Source organism: Thalia democratica, chromosome 2, assembly GCF_965202585.1.
Source record: "Thalia democratica chromosome 2, ktThaDemo2.hap1.1, whole genome shotgun sequence".
Classification (NCBI taxonomy): domain Eukaryota; kingdom Metazoa; phylum Chordata; class Thaliacea; order Salpida; family Salpidae; genus Thalia; species Thalia democratica.
The window spans coordinates 59,529,559-59,546,655 of record NC_139166.1 but is presented as its reverse complement, the minus strand read 5'-3'; the positions used below and the strand labels follow the sequence as shown (position 1 = coordinate 59,546,655).

The 17,097-nt window shown below is 26.3% G+C and overlaps 3 protein-coding genes across 3 annotated transcripts; 1 reads left to right on the top strand and 2 right to left on the bottom strand.

Moving 5' to 3' along the window:
- Positions 1-43: 43 nt before the first annotated feature.
- On the bottom strand, positions 44-1,694 carry LOC145828807 (uncharacterized). Its single transcript, XM_082936561.1, has one exon. It carries the CDS (start codon positions 1,692-1,694, stop codon positions 723-725), a length of 972 nt encoding a protein of 323 aa, XP_082792687.1. The 3' UTR covers positions 44-722.
- A 1,682-nt stretch (positions 1,695-3,376) lies between these two features.
- On the bottom strand, positions 3,377-4,627 carry LOC145829683 (uncharacterized). Its single transcript, XM_082937540.1, has one exon. It carries the CDS (start codon positions 4,617-4,619, stop codon positions 3,765-3,767), a length of 855 nt encoding a protein of 284 aa, XP_082793666.1. The 5' UTR covers positions 4,620-4,627; the 3' UTR covers positions 3,377-3,764.
- Positions 4,628-12,886: 8,259 nt separating this feature from the next.
- LOC145828806 (colipase-like) lies at positions 12,887-14,824 on the top strand. Its single transcript, XM_082936560.1, has 3 exons — positions 12,887-12,997; positions 13,941-14,063; positions 14,723-14,824. Exons 1-3 carry the CDS (start codon positions 12,887-12,889, stop codon positions 14,822-14,824), a joined length of 336 nt encoding a protein of 111 aa, XP_082792686.1.
- Positions 14,825-17,097: the final 2,273 nt, after the last annotated feature.

Here is a 17,097-nt window from a genome sequence, read left to right as displayed (position 1 = left end):
CATACATGCATAAAATAGCTCCTGTTTGCACAAGCTCATTAACATACTAATTATCATAATCATCAATATTTATTGGCTATAATAAAGATTACCAATTTAAATTTAAAAACTTCTACCTAAACATCAATTTTCTAAAGGTAATACAACAAAGCAGTGATTATCACAGTGTGCACCTGTGCTCAGTAACGTAAACAAAAAAAAAGTCTAGTTTAATGTAAAAATACTTTTACATGACTCTAATTATGTCTTTCAAATAAAAAAATGTGATAATCAAATTGTAACATAAATCATAAGTTCACAATGTGTGCAAATACCCTCAAAACATATAACAAAGGTTATTTACTGACAAGTAGTATTTTTTTTTTTCTAGTGTGTACAAAACTTATTTTTATTAGTTTACTGTTAAAAGCTTTTGAACATTTTAAAGACATTGCACTACAGTTTATAGGCTCTCCTTAAATAAAATAGTTTATTAACTTCAAAAATTAATAACCATTAATTATATACTGCTTTGCTATTTCTATTTTATTTTAAGTGATTTCCAAGTAGAACTTATTGTTAAAGTTATAAAATAATATTAAAGGTTTTAAAAAGAATATATACATGCCATTGAAAAATATATAACTTATTCCAAAAATTTCCAATAAAAAGTATCTATGTATAAAAATATTTAAAAAATTTCCTATTTAAAGAAGAAGCAAAAAATCTAAACATCAGTTGTTTTAGCTGTTGTCATAATTACGAATAAGAGGCTCAAAAGCCACCCTTTCACTTTCTTTGTCGATCGAGGCAATTATAAATGTTTTCCTGACGCTTGTGGCAGCCCTGCCGTGGGCCGCAACCCTGTACTTGTCCCAAACTTCACCCGTATCACAGTAGACCACAAACTCAGAGTGGTAGATGAGCGGGTCGCCCGGGTAGGCCAGGAAGTGTCCGCCAAACTTGAGGCCTCCCGTCACCACCTTACCCTGGTCGTACAGTTCGGTGAAGACCCTGTACTGGACGTTTTCCAGCTCCGTCATTTTCAGCTCTTCTAAAGGCACCACAGTTTGAATTCCTCCACACTTACTTTTGATTTCCAGCTTAACTTTCGGCTTGTAGTTTTTCTCCAGCCTTTCTCTGTACCTTTCCAGTTGTTCCTCTTTGTATGCTGGGAAATCAGCTTCTGTGAACTCAAAGTTCACTGTTTCACGGTTGTCATGCTCCTTCAGCTTTCTTTTCCTCGTTTTTATTTTCGATTTGTTCAGGCCCGCAATTATCTTCTCTTTTTTATCCTCCAAAATCCTCGCTTGACCCTCCAGCTTGCTTGCAAGTTCCTCTCTTTTCAAACGCTCCAAGTTTTCACCTACTTCCTGGTTCACCCGTTCATGGTCGAAACCAGGCTGCGCAACAGCAGGTTGGAATTCAACCACCACTACCTGATCGGGGTACTTTACGAGCAGGTACTTGACCTGGTACACGGCCAGCGAAAGTGGCAGGCTCTTTTCAACGTTGACGTTCGAAGCACCAACTTTCCTCCCCACCATCTTCCATTCCTTGCGCATTTTCACAGCATCTCGGGCGTCCCATACAAGGTAGGTGCCGTGTAGCCGTTGAATTTTGACTTTCTCGCAGGAATGTTCAATAGGAAATTCAAACTTTTCACTGGAACTTTCATTGTGAATTTTCACTTTTTCATGGGAAGTTTCATCCATTGTGTTTATATTTAGTACACTATCTAAATATAATAAAGAGATGTTAAATTTAACAAAGTGTATGTATATTTTATACTTATAGTATGTTAGGTTTATTTTACTTAATTGCAAAAGTATAATAAATAAATAAAATTATTAAACTATAAACTGGTATTATTACAAATGTATAATGATAGAAGCTGCTCTCTTGAAAGTAAAATATTTTTACAGAAAAACATAAATAAAAATTGAATTAATACTAAAATAAAATTTATACTAAGTTTTTCGAAAACAACATAAACTATCACTTAATTTGTTGTTTATTAAACAATTTTTAGGTTGTATGAATTGTACCCAAACAAAAATAGTACCAAGTAAATTAGTATACTTCTTTGTGATAAAACTTTATACTTTAAAATCTCTTTAAATTTTAAAAATTAAAACAAATTTAAGTATTCTTTTGCAAACATACATTAGGTGTATCAATCAATCAAAGTTATCAAATAACCTCACAAAACCCATGATTTATATTTTTCAATTTAAATACCTAAACACAAATTAAAACACTTGTAATTTGTTTATGTATCTTATTGAGCATTAAATAATAGAATTTTAACTAAACAAAACATCAACTTTACATAAGAATATAAAAATTGTAGAAAATAGACAAAAAATATTGTTTAAAAGAAAAATTAATTTGAACAGAGTATATCTTAAATACCTATAGATATAAAAAAAATTTGAACTTTATATTCTAAAGTTGTGTCAAGTAATTTTTAGTATAGTATTTAGGTTTTATTACTTGAAAGTTAATAATCACTAATAACATTAAAATGCTGAAACTAAGCTGTTTACTAGTGCAACTAAACAAAATTAGCTATAAGCAAATTGGATGAAATAACTAAAATTTAATTAACTGTTTTAATTTTTTTCTAAACAAAAATCTTTAAAACAATTTTTTATTGTAGTTAAAAAAATTATTAGTAGTACTATTAGGTCAAAGTTAATACATGATATTATAAGAAAGAGCTAATACAAAAAAGTTATTTTAAGGTTAAAATTTACGAAACTTTTGGATGGATAAGCAAAAAATTACATTCACCTAAATGAAATTTAACTATGCACCAACACATTCTGATAAATATAACTTTTATCTATAAAAACACAAGGACAGATACATATAATATTAAAATTACAAAACAGAATGGAATTTAATCTGTAAAACATTGTTTTAACTTTTTTGAATTTTTGTTGAATATTCTAAAAGTTTTATTACTCTCAAAAGAAAATAAAAAGTTTAAACTAATAGATAATTCCTCCCACACAGTTGTTACATTAAAAAGCAACTAATTTGTTTTTGAACTAACAAAAAATTTAATTTAAAACCTTTAAAATCTAACAGGTTTTCTTAAGTTTACTAAGATAAGAAACCTTTTGAAAATTTACAATTTATATTATTTATCTTTTTAATAGTATTTATGTAAGATCAACTTCAATCAATGCAATATCAAAAAAGTACTTAACAGGCAAATAAAAATCAGATTATGTAACTCATAAAAAAATAGTACAACCTTAAAACAAATGTAATGCAAAAATTGATAAACAGAAAATATTCAAAACTTTTTAACTATTCAAAATTTATAAGCTTCATCATTTTTAAGTTTTAATTGAGAAATTTATCTTACTATGGTATGGTTTGATGATAAATTTATTTTAAAATTACAAATAAAAAAGTAAACTAAGCCATTTTTATATTTCTTTAAAATAATATTATTAAAGTATACAAAAAATATTTTAAGCAAGTAGTTAATTAGTAAACACTTCATTTTTAACACCTCAACTTATAACTCAACTTAAGTAATGAAAGAGCACTGAAAATTAGATACATTATGAAGAAGTAAAGTACCAACTATATGTAAAATTTATAATACTTTTTAAGTAGTTTGAATTAATTTAAATGTAAGTTGTTAAGTTCATATAAACTTTATATAATAAGTACTTTAAATAATTAAATCATTAATGAATAGCCAAAAACTATAACAACATTAAAGTATGATTGTAGTAAAAAGCTACTTCTCAAAAATGCTAAATTTATTTTCTTACAGAGGACTTATTTGTTTTCTTAGTTTTAAATCTCAACTTTAATTCATTGAAGGCTGTTGAGAGATTCTGATCAGCTACAAAACTGTCATACAAACTTACCAGGTTGAGTTTCACAAAGTACCCTTTCATATCCTCATAAGTAGCGAACTTTTCTACCTCAAAAGAATTATGTATCAAACTGTCACCACATTCCCCTTCAAACAGAACCTTCATCATTCGTTCCTTACACGGCTTCTTAACGCTGTTGACGTCAATTCCTTTTGTGGTTCTTATCTTTTGCACAAAAGACTTGCAGTTTCTTTCTTCTCCGGCCAACAGCACAAAGTAATGGGGCTTGTTTTCTACTGACATAAGGCTTGCAAATTCAAGATTTTGAGACCAGTTGCAGAGATGTCCTGAATAACGCTTGAAGTCATTCATGTGATCAATGAAGAGCAAAAACTTGACTTGCTTGCCCTTTTTATCAATAGAATTTTGTTTTATTTTTTCTTTGCAGCTGACTAGGATATTGCAGATTTCAAATAAAACAGCAGAACTGAAGTCTTCTTGGCTGATGGGACAGCAAATCAAAATTTCAGCTTTTAATGTTGGTAAAAAATCATCAGCAAACAAGTTGTGGGGAAATGCATTGAGTATGACATCATAATCACTTTTTGAATCACATTGAGAAAATAGAACAGTTAGTTTTGATTTTACCCAGGTATCTTTTGCCAAATTGACTTTAACTTGAAACTCAAACAAATCTTTATCTTCTTTTATTTTAATGTCTGTCAACTCTTCAAAAGCAGATTTAAGGAAGTCAATTTCATCATTACTAATTAGTTTACTTTCATTGATAGACATTTACTTACAGTACTACTTAAAATACTAATAAAAAATAAAAAAATCTTAAATTCTATTTTGAACTTAAAGTAATTTACTACAAACTTTTAAACAATACCATTTTTTTAAATTAGTCATTTCTTTGATACAAATATGGTTTCTACTATGATTAAATAAAAAATGATAGTAATTATTATATTGCTGAGTTTATATATTTACTTTAAAGTTTATATTGATTTAGTTATAAAAAAAAATGATTCAACTGTCATTGAAATCTCTCTTACAAGTAAAATTAAAATACTAAATTTCATGCATTTACTTCATATTACCAAAAAATTTAATTTTATGCATCAAGTTCCTTAAAAAAATAGCCACAAACTAAAATAGTTTTATAAATTTCTAAAACTAACTTAAATTACTATTCTAGTACTAAACACTGATGTACTTAGTAAAATAATATAACTTATAAAACCATATTACCTACTTAAAAAAAAAGATATGATTCAACTGTCATTGGTATCTCTTTTACAACCAAAGATTAAAAATGAAATTTCAAGCATAAATTTCAAACATTTAATTCCTATCAAAAAAAGTTTAATTTTTAAGTATCAAACTCTTTATAAAAATAGCTATAAATTAACAAAGTCTTTTATATTCTAAAAACTTACATATATTACTATTCTAGAATTAGTCACTGATGTAGTAAGTAAAATTGTATAATTCGTAAAATAATTTCAATCTAATTTTTGATTAGTGCGTTTATATTTATAATAAAAAATAAGGACTAAAATTTATATCTTAAACTAAAGCAATAAGTTAAGCCTAAAAAGACTAAAGTGTACATCAGGCTTTTCCAAACTTTTTTTTATGAAGCCCCCTTTGAAGAAATTAAAAAAGCAATGACCCCATCAATTAGATTTCTCAATTTAACCATCCCTTTTTTACTCTTAATTATGAACTCCAGAGTACCTAGTGTGAGTTTCAAATTAAGGCTTTATAGCAGCTTTGTAGCACCCCTTGCAGCTTATAGCCCCCTAGCTTTCTAAAACAACCCACTCTGTAAAGCACTGGTCTAGTGTAAGTTTAAAATTTTTTTATAATATTTGGTGCAATTTTCAAAATTATCCTTAAATACTTTTAAGACCTTTTTTTTTCTTGATTGTCAACTCCAGAATTTTTAGTGTAAGTTTCAAATTTTGGCCTTAATTTGGCCCCCTTTGCAACTTATGGCCACCATTAGGAAACTCTAGAGTACATGCTGATCATGCTATAAAAGTACATGCTTTAAAAGTACATAAGTCTCTAGCTAGATAATAGTAAAGTGCTCAAAAAAAACAATAGTAAATAAAAACTAACAATAATTTCAGAACAAAAGTTTATTAGTACTACCAAGGTTTCACTGCTAAGCAGCTCGTCAGGTATTATAATAATAAAGCGACAATCTAAAGCACTTGATATATATAGAGATAGGTAGATAGTTAGGGGTGATTAGTGATACTTTAAAAAGTATTTATAAGTATTAGTAGTTTTAGGATAAAAATTTAACTAAAATACAACTAAATTAAGCATTTACAGCAAAATCAAAATTTAAATAAAATAAGTAAGTTAAATTTAAAGGGTGATTTTAAAACCATAAACTATCCATAAATAACATAAAGAAGTATAAGCCAGTTTTTATAGAATAAAAAATTTTACTTAATTTGAGGGATATTTTAATTTTTGTAAAAAGTTCTTGATTCAAATGTATGGACCGCAAATTTTTGAGGTAAATTTATTCAAAAATTAAAAAAATCACTAAAAGTTTATCTTCTCCTTCATTTTTTAAGCTAGAGATCTCAAACTTGCATAAACGTTCTTTTAACAGTTTAAAAGACTTTCAATGTTCCGATTTTAAAAATATCAACAAATGAAAATTCTAGATAATAAAACAAAAAAGTTTTTTTTTTTTTACAATAAAATTTTTATTTTTCTAAAATAAAAAACTCTGCCTTAAATTTATCTAAATTTAATAATAAACTTTTTGTAAAAATTTGAAGAAGATTGGATAAAAAAAGAAGGAGAAGATAAATGTCAAATGAAATAGTCTTTTTTTTGCATTTTGATTTTGGTTTGCGCTTTCCTTTCTATTAGCAATCTATTGAGCGCACTGACTTTGATAGCTTGTATCTAAAAATTTACTTTGAATTTTTCTAAGTGGTCAAAAAAGTCTGATAGCTCAGATAAAACTCTTTTAAATAAGATAAACTATTAAAAAGCAAGGAGGAACCTTCCTATTCCCTTAAATTAAGATATTACACTACTAATTTACAATACATGCATTTATTTCAAAACTTACAAAGTAAACTAAAAATACATTTAGGAAACCTAAATGAAAACAAAAACAAGCATTAACCTACAAAACTATCTTTTTTAACCATCTAATTAGTAAAATTGTTTAAACTAAATCTATTATATTAAACAGGCAAATGCAAATCAAAAATTGCCACTAAGGGGGGATAAGGCTCATTTCAATCTTACTTTAAAGATCTTTAATTTAGCTAGCAATTGCTTTTAGCTGTTTTACAAAATTCAAATCTGTTTTTAAGATATAAAGGTACAAAGTAAGAGAGTTCAGTAGGATTCTTATGAAAGAACCAAAATCAAATGTCAAAAAAAAGACTATGTTTTTTTAAATCAGACTTCTCCTACAGTGTTTAAGCAATTGTTTTGGAACTTTCTCATTTAAGGCCATAGGGGATAAGCCATGTTTTTTACAAGTTGATCTTATTTAATAGAGTTTTTCACTAAGCTTCAAATTGCTTTTTACCGTTTCAAAAAACTAGAATTATTGTTTGAGATATGACAGGGCAAAGTCGGGCCGCATAATAGGTTCCTTATAGAAAGGGAAAACTAAAACAGCAAAAAATTATTTCATTTGAAATTTATCTTCTCCTATAATACTACTTTAAATATATTTAATAATAAATATAAGCAGAATGTATTATATTTTCTATTGTCTACAACAGTTACTTATTCTCTAATTTAAATTATATATTTGACAAACAAAATTTGTTCAAACTGTATAGTTTTTCTAATTTATGGATGAATTTTGATCAAAGTTTAAGGATATTTTCAAAACATTTTCCTAAACATTAGAATATTAAACATCAGTTTTAAACTCTACCCCTTGCAACAATAAACATTTCCAGATAAAATTGCCATCCTGCATATGGATATGAAAAGTTTTTTATGTTCTATTGAAGATCTTTATAAAGTAACTCCTTAATTTTGTCAATACATTTATAACAATTAAGTTGCATCAATAACCCAAAATGTGCAAGTACTAGGACTTTTGTTAATAGGTCAGTTTAAAGTTAAGAACTTGGTTTATAAAAATCATTAATAGTAAGCATAAAAACATAAAATTTTCATGACTGTATTTGTAGTAAGTATGTCATAGTTAAGATCTTAGTCAGAACTGCATTCTGAGTTCTGATAAAAAGTGAGCCGTTTCTGTCCTGGAAAAGACCTTAAAAAGTATTCATGGTGTGCGACCCAATCACCGAAAGGTTCTTCATGAACCAGGTCCTAGGACCAAATATTTTGGTTGTCTTTTTTTATTGTTCAATAAATTACAAACTTTAAATAAATATAAATCTTTTCAGTTAAATTTTTAGCATTAATGGTAATTACATTGTCATTTGATCACACCTCAATTTGGGAGTTTCCCTAGGCTAGTCTTCGAACTTAAATACTATGTCAATAAAAACGATATTTTTTTTAACTTAACAACTTAAGTGTTTCTTAGTTTTTTTTTTATCACAATTTATATTTCTACAGCTAATTTTTTGGTTTTTTTATCAATTTAGGGTTCATTAGGTCGATGCTAGAGCACATAAAAGAAGTAGATAGTTTGAATTTTATATCTAAAATAATACGACGTTTAAAGCACACAAGTAGATCTTTGTTAATTATGTTTTGCACTTTTGAGTTAATATACTTATTTTTAAGCGTACTTTTTCGAATCTTAATATTTGTTGAAACAATGCCTTATTTTTTAGTTTCGGTCTTAAATTAGCATGTTTTTACTAAGTCATAGTTTGCCTTTCAAAAAAATTCAGTTTCTTCGGTAATAAGGATTTCTTTATAAAACATATTGAAATGAAATAAATTCTAATTTTTACCATACTTTCAAGTATGCTACTAAAATTGGTACACCACAAAATGGTCTTTAGACATTTTAGTTTTATTAGCACAATATAAAGAGATAAAAATTAGCATTAAAACTATATATACTCATTCAAAACAAGAAAAATATTATTTTGTTTACTTTATATACTAAAATCAACATTTATAACTTTAAAAACATGTACGAAAGTTATTTAAACTATTTATGTAGCTTTATTTATTAAAAAAGTCGCAAACTATTATTATTTTTTATTTATTTATAAAAAAACCAAAAATCAATTCCATAAAAATAAGCATTGTACTTACTAATACAATTAGAACTTTACGCAAAAAAATTTCAATACCTCCACTTCTAAACGCCATACAATTAGATAAGCTTTATTTATTTATTTTAATTTCTTATAACTTAATCAAAAAATGTTTTCAACAGAAAGAGATTCAGTTTGAAACCGACGACTTGGGTGCGACAAATTCCATACATTGTAAAAAGGTCAATGATACTGATCAAAGTGTTAATACAAATTAACTTTTAGCAACGACCAAAGAGTTAACTTTTTCTCAGAAAGAAAGGCGATATTTTTTTATCATTCTTATATAAGTTGGTATTAAAGAAAATTGATTAAGGAAACCCTAGTTTAAAATGATCACGAAACTGTTTATTAAGAACAATTGTCAGTTGCCATGTTATAAGTTAAACGTAAAGTTTTAAAGGAAAAGATTCTTGCAGACTGCAATTATTCAAAATTTATATTTGAAGTAATTGTAGTACCACTATTTTAAACCACTATTATTTTTTACTAATGATTAAATTTTTAGAAAATTTAATTTTACTTCTTTTAAAAAGTATTTTTAGCTGAGAAGTATATCGAGGGCTTAAATTTTCCTAGCTCTAATTTACAACATTCAAAAAACGAAAAAGTAAAAACTAAATATTTACTATTTTTACGCACAAGTGCATATTACTTAAACACATCTTTGAAAATGAGACTCAATTCATCACCGAGTTCGTACTCTTAAAAACCTTACAGTGCTTTCTTATAAGAAACGATCTACTTAGTAAGAAAAAAAACCTTAAGTAAAACGTCCAAGTCCATATAAAAATATGAAACGGTCTGCTTAAGCCTCCAATCTTATTTAAATTGAAATCAAAAAAATATTTCTAGAACCGAAGATTCAACCATATTCTTAAGTCCAAAGTTAAAGGTGGTAAAAATCGTTGTTTCGATTTAAAAAATTATTAATTTATTTAAAAAATCTAAATAGGCTTTATATGTGTGTAGCTCAAAGTGAATAAAACTAAGTAAAAAAAAGACTAAAACTAAAACTGTGGCCCGCGAAAATTTTGAAACTTAAAATTTTGCCCGCGAGGACCTTTAGCCTGCCGACCCCTGTATTAAAACTTAAGCTGTCAATTGTTTTAGTCATTTAATTCAGTTTGACCGTGATCCATTCGGCTGCTCACGACTGTTATGTAACAAAGTTTTGTGACGTCATAACAAATATTTAAATGCAGTTCTGCAGCTACAAATTTTGAAGTTTAAAACTAACTTTCAAGTAAGGCTTATGATTATTTTAACTAATGCTGTCGTAGAGTCCGCTGCATTAATTTGCAGAAATTGTTCAAGCTCAAGTAGTCGCAACAGTTGTGTGCAATGAAGCGTAGACAATTGTCTTACTGTCTCGCTTGTAATCTTTGTCAGGGTTTCACGTTCATAATAGTCCTGCGTAACAGTTCGATCAGAACATTACTCTGTAGCGCAGTTGCTAGGTTTCAATCACTGAAAAACACAAATATCAAAACAAACGTTTGACATTGCAACATTGGAATTCTGGCAAATCAGCTTTAGTTCTACGGTTATTCTTGACGTAGCTTTTACGTCAACAGTTAATTGTTGAAAAAAAATGTAAAATACATTTAAATCTATAGAAGTAAATTGTTAAAGAACGTTTTAAGTTTGTTACTTGATTAAACATTTTCTTATTGTTACATAAATGATCGTTTTAAAAGTTTTGTTTCACTAAAAAAGTTTTAACAGTCTTAAATTAAAACATGTATAGTGTTTATAAACGGTTTTATTTTATACAAAAAAATTCAAATTTTACAAAAAGTAAAGTTATCTTTCAGTATAAAATCTTCGAATGTGGCATTTTTCGAATTGGAAGGAAAGTGCTTTGTCCTTTTTTATAATCTTTTTTCGTTTTAAATATGCAAAAATTAAATAAAAATCGAACTAAAACTTATCATAAGAGTATTTGAGAATAAGTAAGTTTAAAATTACTAGTGGCTTATTGAAAAAAATAAGATTTTCTCAAAAATCTTCGGTTCAAGGACCTGGGTACACAAAAAGACCTCTCGGTCATCGAGTTGCATACCAACTTAATCAAAATTATAATGAGCCACAAATGAAAAAATAAAGAAAAAACTTTACAGTCAAAATTTAAACACTAAAACGAAGAAATCGAAAAATGAGACTATTAAACTTTACAACATTAAATATTTTTCTTAGAAAAAATATCAAAAAAAAAAAGAGTAATTTTTATACACACATATATCTAACATTGTATACACATAAAGTATATGTTGAACTCTGCGTCAAAAGGAAAAGTTTCTATATGAAATATTTTTAAATTTATCAATAATTTTACAAATAATTTAACCTTTTATATGATGTTAAAAAAAGTATGTTTAAGAATTTAGACTCTACTATCAACTTATTTGAACTTATAAAAAAATAAGCAAAAATAAATTAAAGCTTTAACATAAATAACAAAATAAACAATAGATTAAAATTAAACAATAGATATATAAAATAAAGCGCAATATACAACAAAAAAATAGTAAAATCACAAATAAAAGGAGTAAAACCACAAGTAGTAAGTTAAGATACTTATTAGATACAACGAACGTGGAAATATTGAGTATTTCTGAAACGTGCCCCTTACTTTTTTCTTTGTTATAAATATCAAATACAAAGCTCAAAAAATTTAAAAATGATAAAGCTTTACCTAAACTTTATATAAAGCTATAATGTAACTTTATATTTTTTTACAAAGTACGTTCAAAGTTCTGCGATACTATGACGTTAAAAACTAACCTATAGTTTATGAAACGAGCTTAAGCTACAACTTCAATTTTTTAGATACATATGTCAAAAATGTTTGAAAACTTTAGAAATTTTTATTTTTAAGTCTACATTACCTCATTTAATGTTTTCTATGACTAAATACAAAAAGTCAAACTTTTTTGTATATTAATTGTTGTTTAGTATTTAAGTTATGTATTTTATATGTATAATTGATAAAAAAACGTTTTTTTTTACTCAAATAAAAAAGAGTAATACCATTAAAATAAATAAAAAATATTTTTGTACCTTTAAGAGATATTCTAGTAAACAAAGCTAGTTGTTTGTGTCAAAAACATTTTTTAATTATTTGTTTGCATAAACTCCCCATCTGCTTATGTGAAACTTAACACTCGTCAGTAGTAAAAATAAACGTTTATTATCGGAATAATACAAATATTTGTGAATTTAATTCGATCATAACAGTACAAAACGTTTTAAAAATAGTTTATAGGCTTTTGTACTAAAATAATGTATACTAGTACTGATTAATTGAGGTTTATAAACACTTTATTTTAACAACTAAAGAATTTCTAATTAGTTTAAAGTTAAAGTACTTTTATATTAATTTCCAGTTTTTTATTGTCAATTCTTTAGGTAATTTGTACTAAATTATTTAAAAAGCAGTAGGCTTTCAAACTTGTGTTAATACTAAAGGTTTAAAAAAACTACTAACTATTTTTGCAATGTACTTCTTTCTACCTACGATAACTTTAAGTTTGTATGTGGGTATATATATATATATATATATATATATATATATATACATATATATATAAAAAATGTTGAATTTTTAAAATCGCCATTTCAATAAATTATTTAAAAGCCCTTCAAGTGGGCTCAGTAGAAGGTGTTTAAGTTTGAACATTAACCTTATTTTATATATATATATATCAGTTCATTCATTATATTCTAATGGGCAAAAACTGTACTTTTATCAAAACATTATCTAAATTTACTTTTTAAGAACAAATACTAAGAACAAATTCAAAGTGAAAAATGATCAAAGCTGTATTTTCCTGCCTGTTTATCGCTGCACTAGTAAACTTGTCTCATTCTTCGTCTACGATGAGCAGAAATAAGCGTCAACTTGTTGAAATAATCGGACTGGTGAGTGTTATTCAAGTTAAAGTATTACCTGTTGTAGTATTTACGCAAGTTTATTTTTTTTAGTTTTATTTTAAAAAGAACCAAGTAGTATATAATTTAGACAACAAATATTAGTAAACGACTGTTATTTCAATGAAAAAGAGTAAGATTCTTAATGTTTTTAGTTTTATATTACCAAATGTAGAGACTTTTCTATCATGCCAAGCTTTTTATTATTATAATTATTGTTATTATTAATCAAAAGTAACTTAGATTAGTTATTATTTTCGTTTAACAAATAAACAGTAAAGACTTATTAAAGCTCAAAGTAACAATACAATTTAACAATTTACAAACAATTAAGGTAATAATCTTTATATGGTAGATAGATTTTATGAGTGACGTCGTTTAGTTTCTTTTTTTTTGAATAAACATTTTGTACGGTTTAGTTGGTTTTAGAAGTTGGTTTTCAAAAATTCACCACTTAAACAATTAACTAAAGTTCAAAAGATGTAGTCATAGTGTTATAATAGTAATTAATTATTTGTTTCTTTAACACAAACTAATGCTTAATTTGATGTGACAACGCAAGAGTCGGCAAACTGGTGCTCGCAATGCTTTTTTCAACAAAAAACAGGAAATTTTAAAACAATAAAAATAAAATTGTATTAGATTTAAACAATAAAGTTATGTTCTTAACTCATATACTACGAGTGCACTTTTATTGCTCAGCTCATCACATTTTTGGCTTGAAAGTTTTGATAGTCGTTACTTAAACTATTCAAACAAAAGCGGTTTGTCTTTTTTCTAAAAGTGCCGCACAAATGTTTACATAAAAAGTTTATGTATGTTTACAAAAGAATGGCGTCCCTGTAGCAAATTTTGCAGGGTCTCTAAAACAACTTCAGGCAATCAACTTTAAGATTACTTAACAAAACAATATATATATATATATTTCACGCAGAGTTACGGAGAGCTGTGCGTGGAAGGGGACCAGTGCAAGAGCTACTGCTGCCAGAAGGACCAGCTGGTTGAGGTTTCGAGGTGCCAGCCGTACACCAAGGAAGGGGGGAGGTGCGAGTCCGACGTTAGTAAAAAAAATTGATCAAAAAAAAAAGAGCCCTGGGCCACTCGGGTGCACTTACCTCGTCAGATTTTTAAGATCTGGCGAGACAAGTGCGCCAACTGGCGGAAGTATTTTTTAACTAAATGTAAAAACGTACGCTAAGTTAATATCTAATTATGATAATACCATCGTTGCACTTAGATATAAGCCAGCAAGCTTAGGGTTTTATTAAAAAGTTGTTTGTTTTTCTAAATTAGATATAAAACTCTATTTTAGTTGCTTAAAAAATTTTATGGGATCAAACAAATAAACTATATTAAGGTGTTTAGTAAATTTACGAAATTAACCTTTAATACTGTTGATATTGAAAATGTTTCTACAACGGTTTAAATCTGTTAAACATTATCTTGTTTATAAAATTTTTAATACTTACAAACATTAAATCTGTTTAGTTTGATTTTTTCAACGACGTTTAATAAATGTTATTTTTAATCTATAAAGTTAACTCACTGGTAGTATTCTAAAAATTAATAAATGATTACTACAAGTAATAATTTAAAAACTAAAGTAAAACGTTATAGAAATATACGATGTACTTACTTGTAAGTATTTTTATGTATAAAAAATTTAAAAGTTTCTTATAATTTATAACAAAATACTTTTCAATTACATTTATTTAGGGTCTTTGGGACGTTTACAACTACTGTCCCTGCGAGATGGGCCTGAAGTGTGAGAAGGACCGTAACGATGGAAACAAATACTGTGTCGACCCAAATAACTAAAACTGTCATTAAATTTTACTGTTTCTGTTGTGTTGTTTTTTTATAGAATTTTCGCTAAAAAAGTAACGTTTAAAAACTAGTAAACATTATTAAACTTAAACTATATATTATAAAAAGTAAAGAAAAGTAATATTATTCTATTAAGAATAGATTTATACTAATAATTTAAAACAACGCCTAAAAACTTTTAAAAAGGTATCTTCTCGTAAAATTTATAATATAGATTTTGAGTAATTGTTTATTTTAATCCATACCAAAACTAAAAACAGAAAAGTTTTAAATAACGCCGTGCTAAGTAACGTACTTTCAAGGAGAAAGTTTATAAAATAGAAAATTAACGTTCTATTAGGAATAAAATTGATGAATTAGTTAGCAGTGAGTTTTCATTTTTCTTGCTGTAAATGAAAACAAAAACATAGTTAAAAGAGACTCTAAAATAATACAAAGTCACATTATTTCTTAGAAAACCTTTGTTACTTAACTTTTGATGGTTAATTTTTAAGCAAGTTTATCTAATAAACAAATTTCAACACAAACAATCTAACAAGGAAAATCATTAAGTTTTCTTTGAAGGTGGCGTTTGGTAAAAATTATAGTTTGTTTTTTTTTTTATTGAATTATGCAATAATATCTGTATAAATATAATGACAGGGTAATTAAAATAAATAACAAAGAAACACAAACAGAAACAAACATTATGATAAAATAAATTAGTTGTTAAACATCCTATTGATGCTTGAAAAACCGTAAAAACAAAGTTTGCCAGCTATAACATACTTACCTAATAAAAAAAAAGGTTGTCATCATAAATATACATATTTTTAGTAGCTGATCTAAATTAAACTAAAAATTTTATCATTTACTGGAAAAAGTTAATTTTTTTTGCTTCATACGGAGACACAAAAATTTATGCATGATTTATCAAAGAAAACATGTTTATTTTACAAAACATTAGTTTCAACAGTCGATAAAAAATTCATTTGTCAAAGCTTTTTCTAATAAAAAAGTTAGTATTCAATTAAAGTTTATTTTTTTTACGACACTAAATTGATTTTCTTATTTAAATACGTTTGAAAACTAAACTGTGAGTAAAAGAAGTAATTTTTTGGTAGTACGACATTTATAAACATAGAACTGTACGATTTGTTGACAAAAGCGGACTTATACCTTTTATTTGCAATAACTTCTTTGTGACTATTTATGTTGAAGTTTTTATGCCCGCAGGAAATTATGCTGTTACCGATTACCGCAATAAATGTGCAAATAAATTTATCTCAACATCAATAAGTGCAGAAGCTGTTTATCAGAATTTCTACAGCACAGCTACTTATTATGTTTAAAAAGTCTTTTGTAAACTCAAAAAGCCCTTAGTTGGTTTTTAAGCTTGTTTTAAGATTAGTTTGAAAATTTAAAATTGATTTAGGAGATACGTTTTGTTGTTAGCTTTAAGTAAAATTCATAATGTTAATTCGGTTTAAAGCAGTTAAGAATTGTTTACATGTTTAACTTTTTTTAAAGTTTTTGTTTGAATGTAGAGTTTTTTAACTTGTTAAAAAAATATTTGTTTACCTCAAATAAGTACTTGATATAACAATTTAGTATAAATATTTCATATAAGTATCTTTCAGTACTTTATAACACAATTATTTTACTTTTTAAAACACTGAAACACACTATAAATTTTCAAACTTTTTGTTGAACATTTTCGGATTAATTGTTGTGACATCAATTTGTTAGTTTCGGAGCATCTCAAGTGTTAAATCGATTTCTTATAAGATAATATTATAAATTTTCCTAGTACAAGAGTTTGTGTACATTTTTTGTTAGAAATTTATCCTTAAGAAACGATATTTAATAAAAGTTTCAATTTATTCAATAGTTTTTAAGTTGAATAATAGTATAGAAATATTGTTTTTATTTTGAAATTTTATATAAATCTTATCGTTTGTATTTATTGTAATGATTAAAAATTAACAATTACTAAACACCTACACATTTTTTCAAGTTTATAAAAAGCTAACGAGACACGTACTTTTAAATGAGTAGTTTAGTATTTTTATTAGATTTTCAACTTCATGAGTTTTTTTCTAGTTTTTAAAAGTATTTTTGTTTTAAGAGACATAACTTTTTAGTATAGCTATGTTTTTCTTTTTTGTAACCGAAGCATTTTGTTTATTTTAATTTTTTCTACATGTACTTAGTTTTACATTAATAATTTGCAGCAAAAATGTTTTAATTTAAAACAATTTTAAATACATTCTAAATAAAAGATA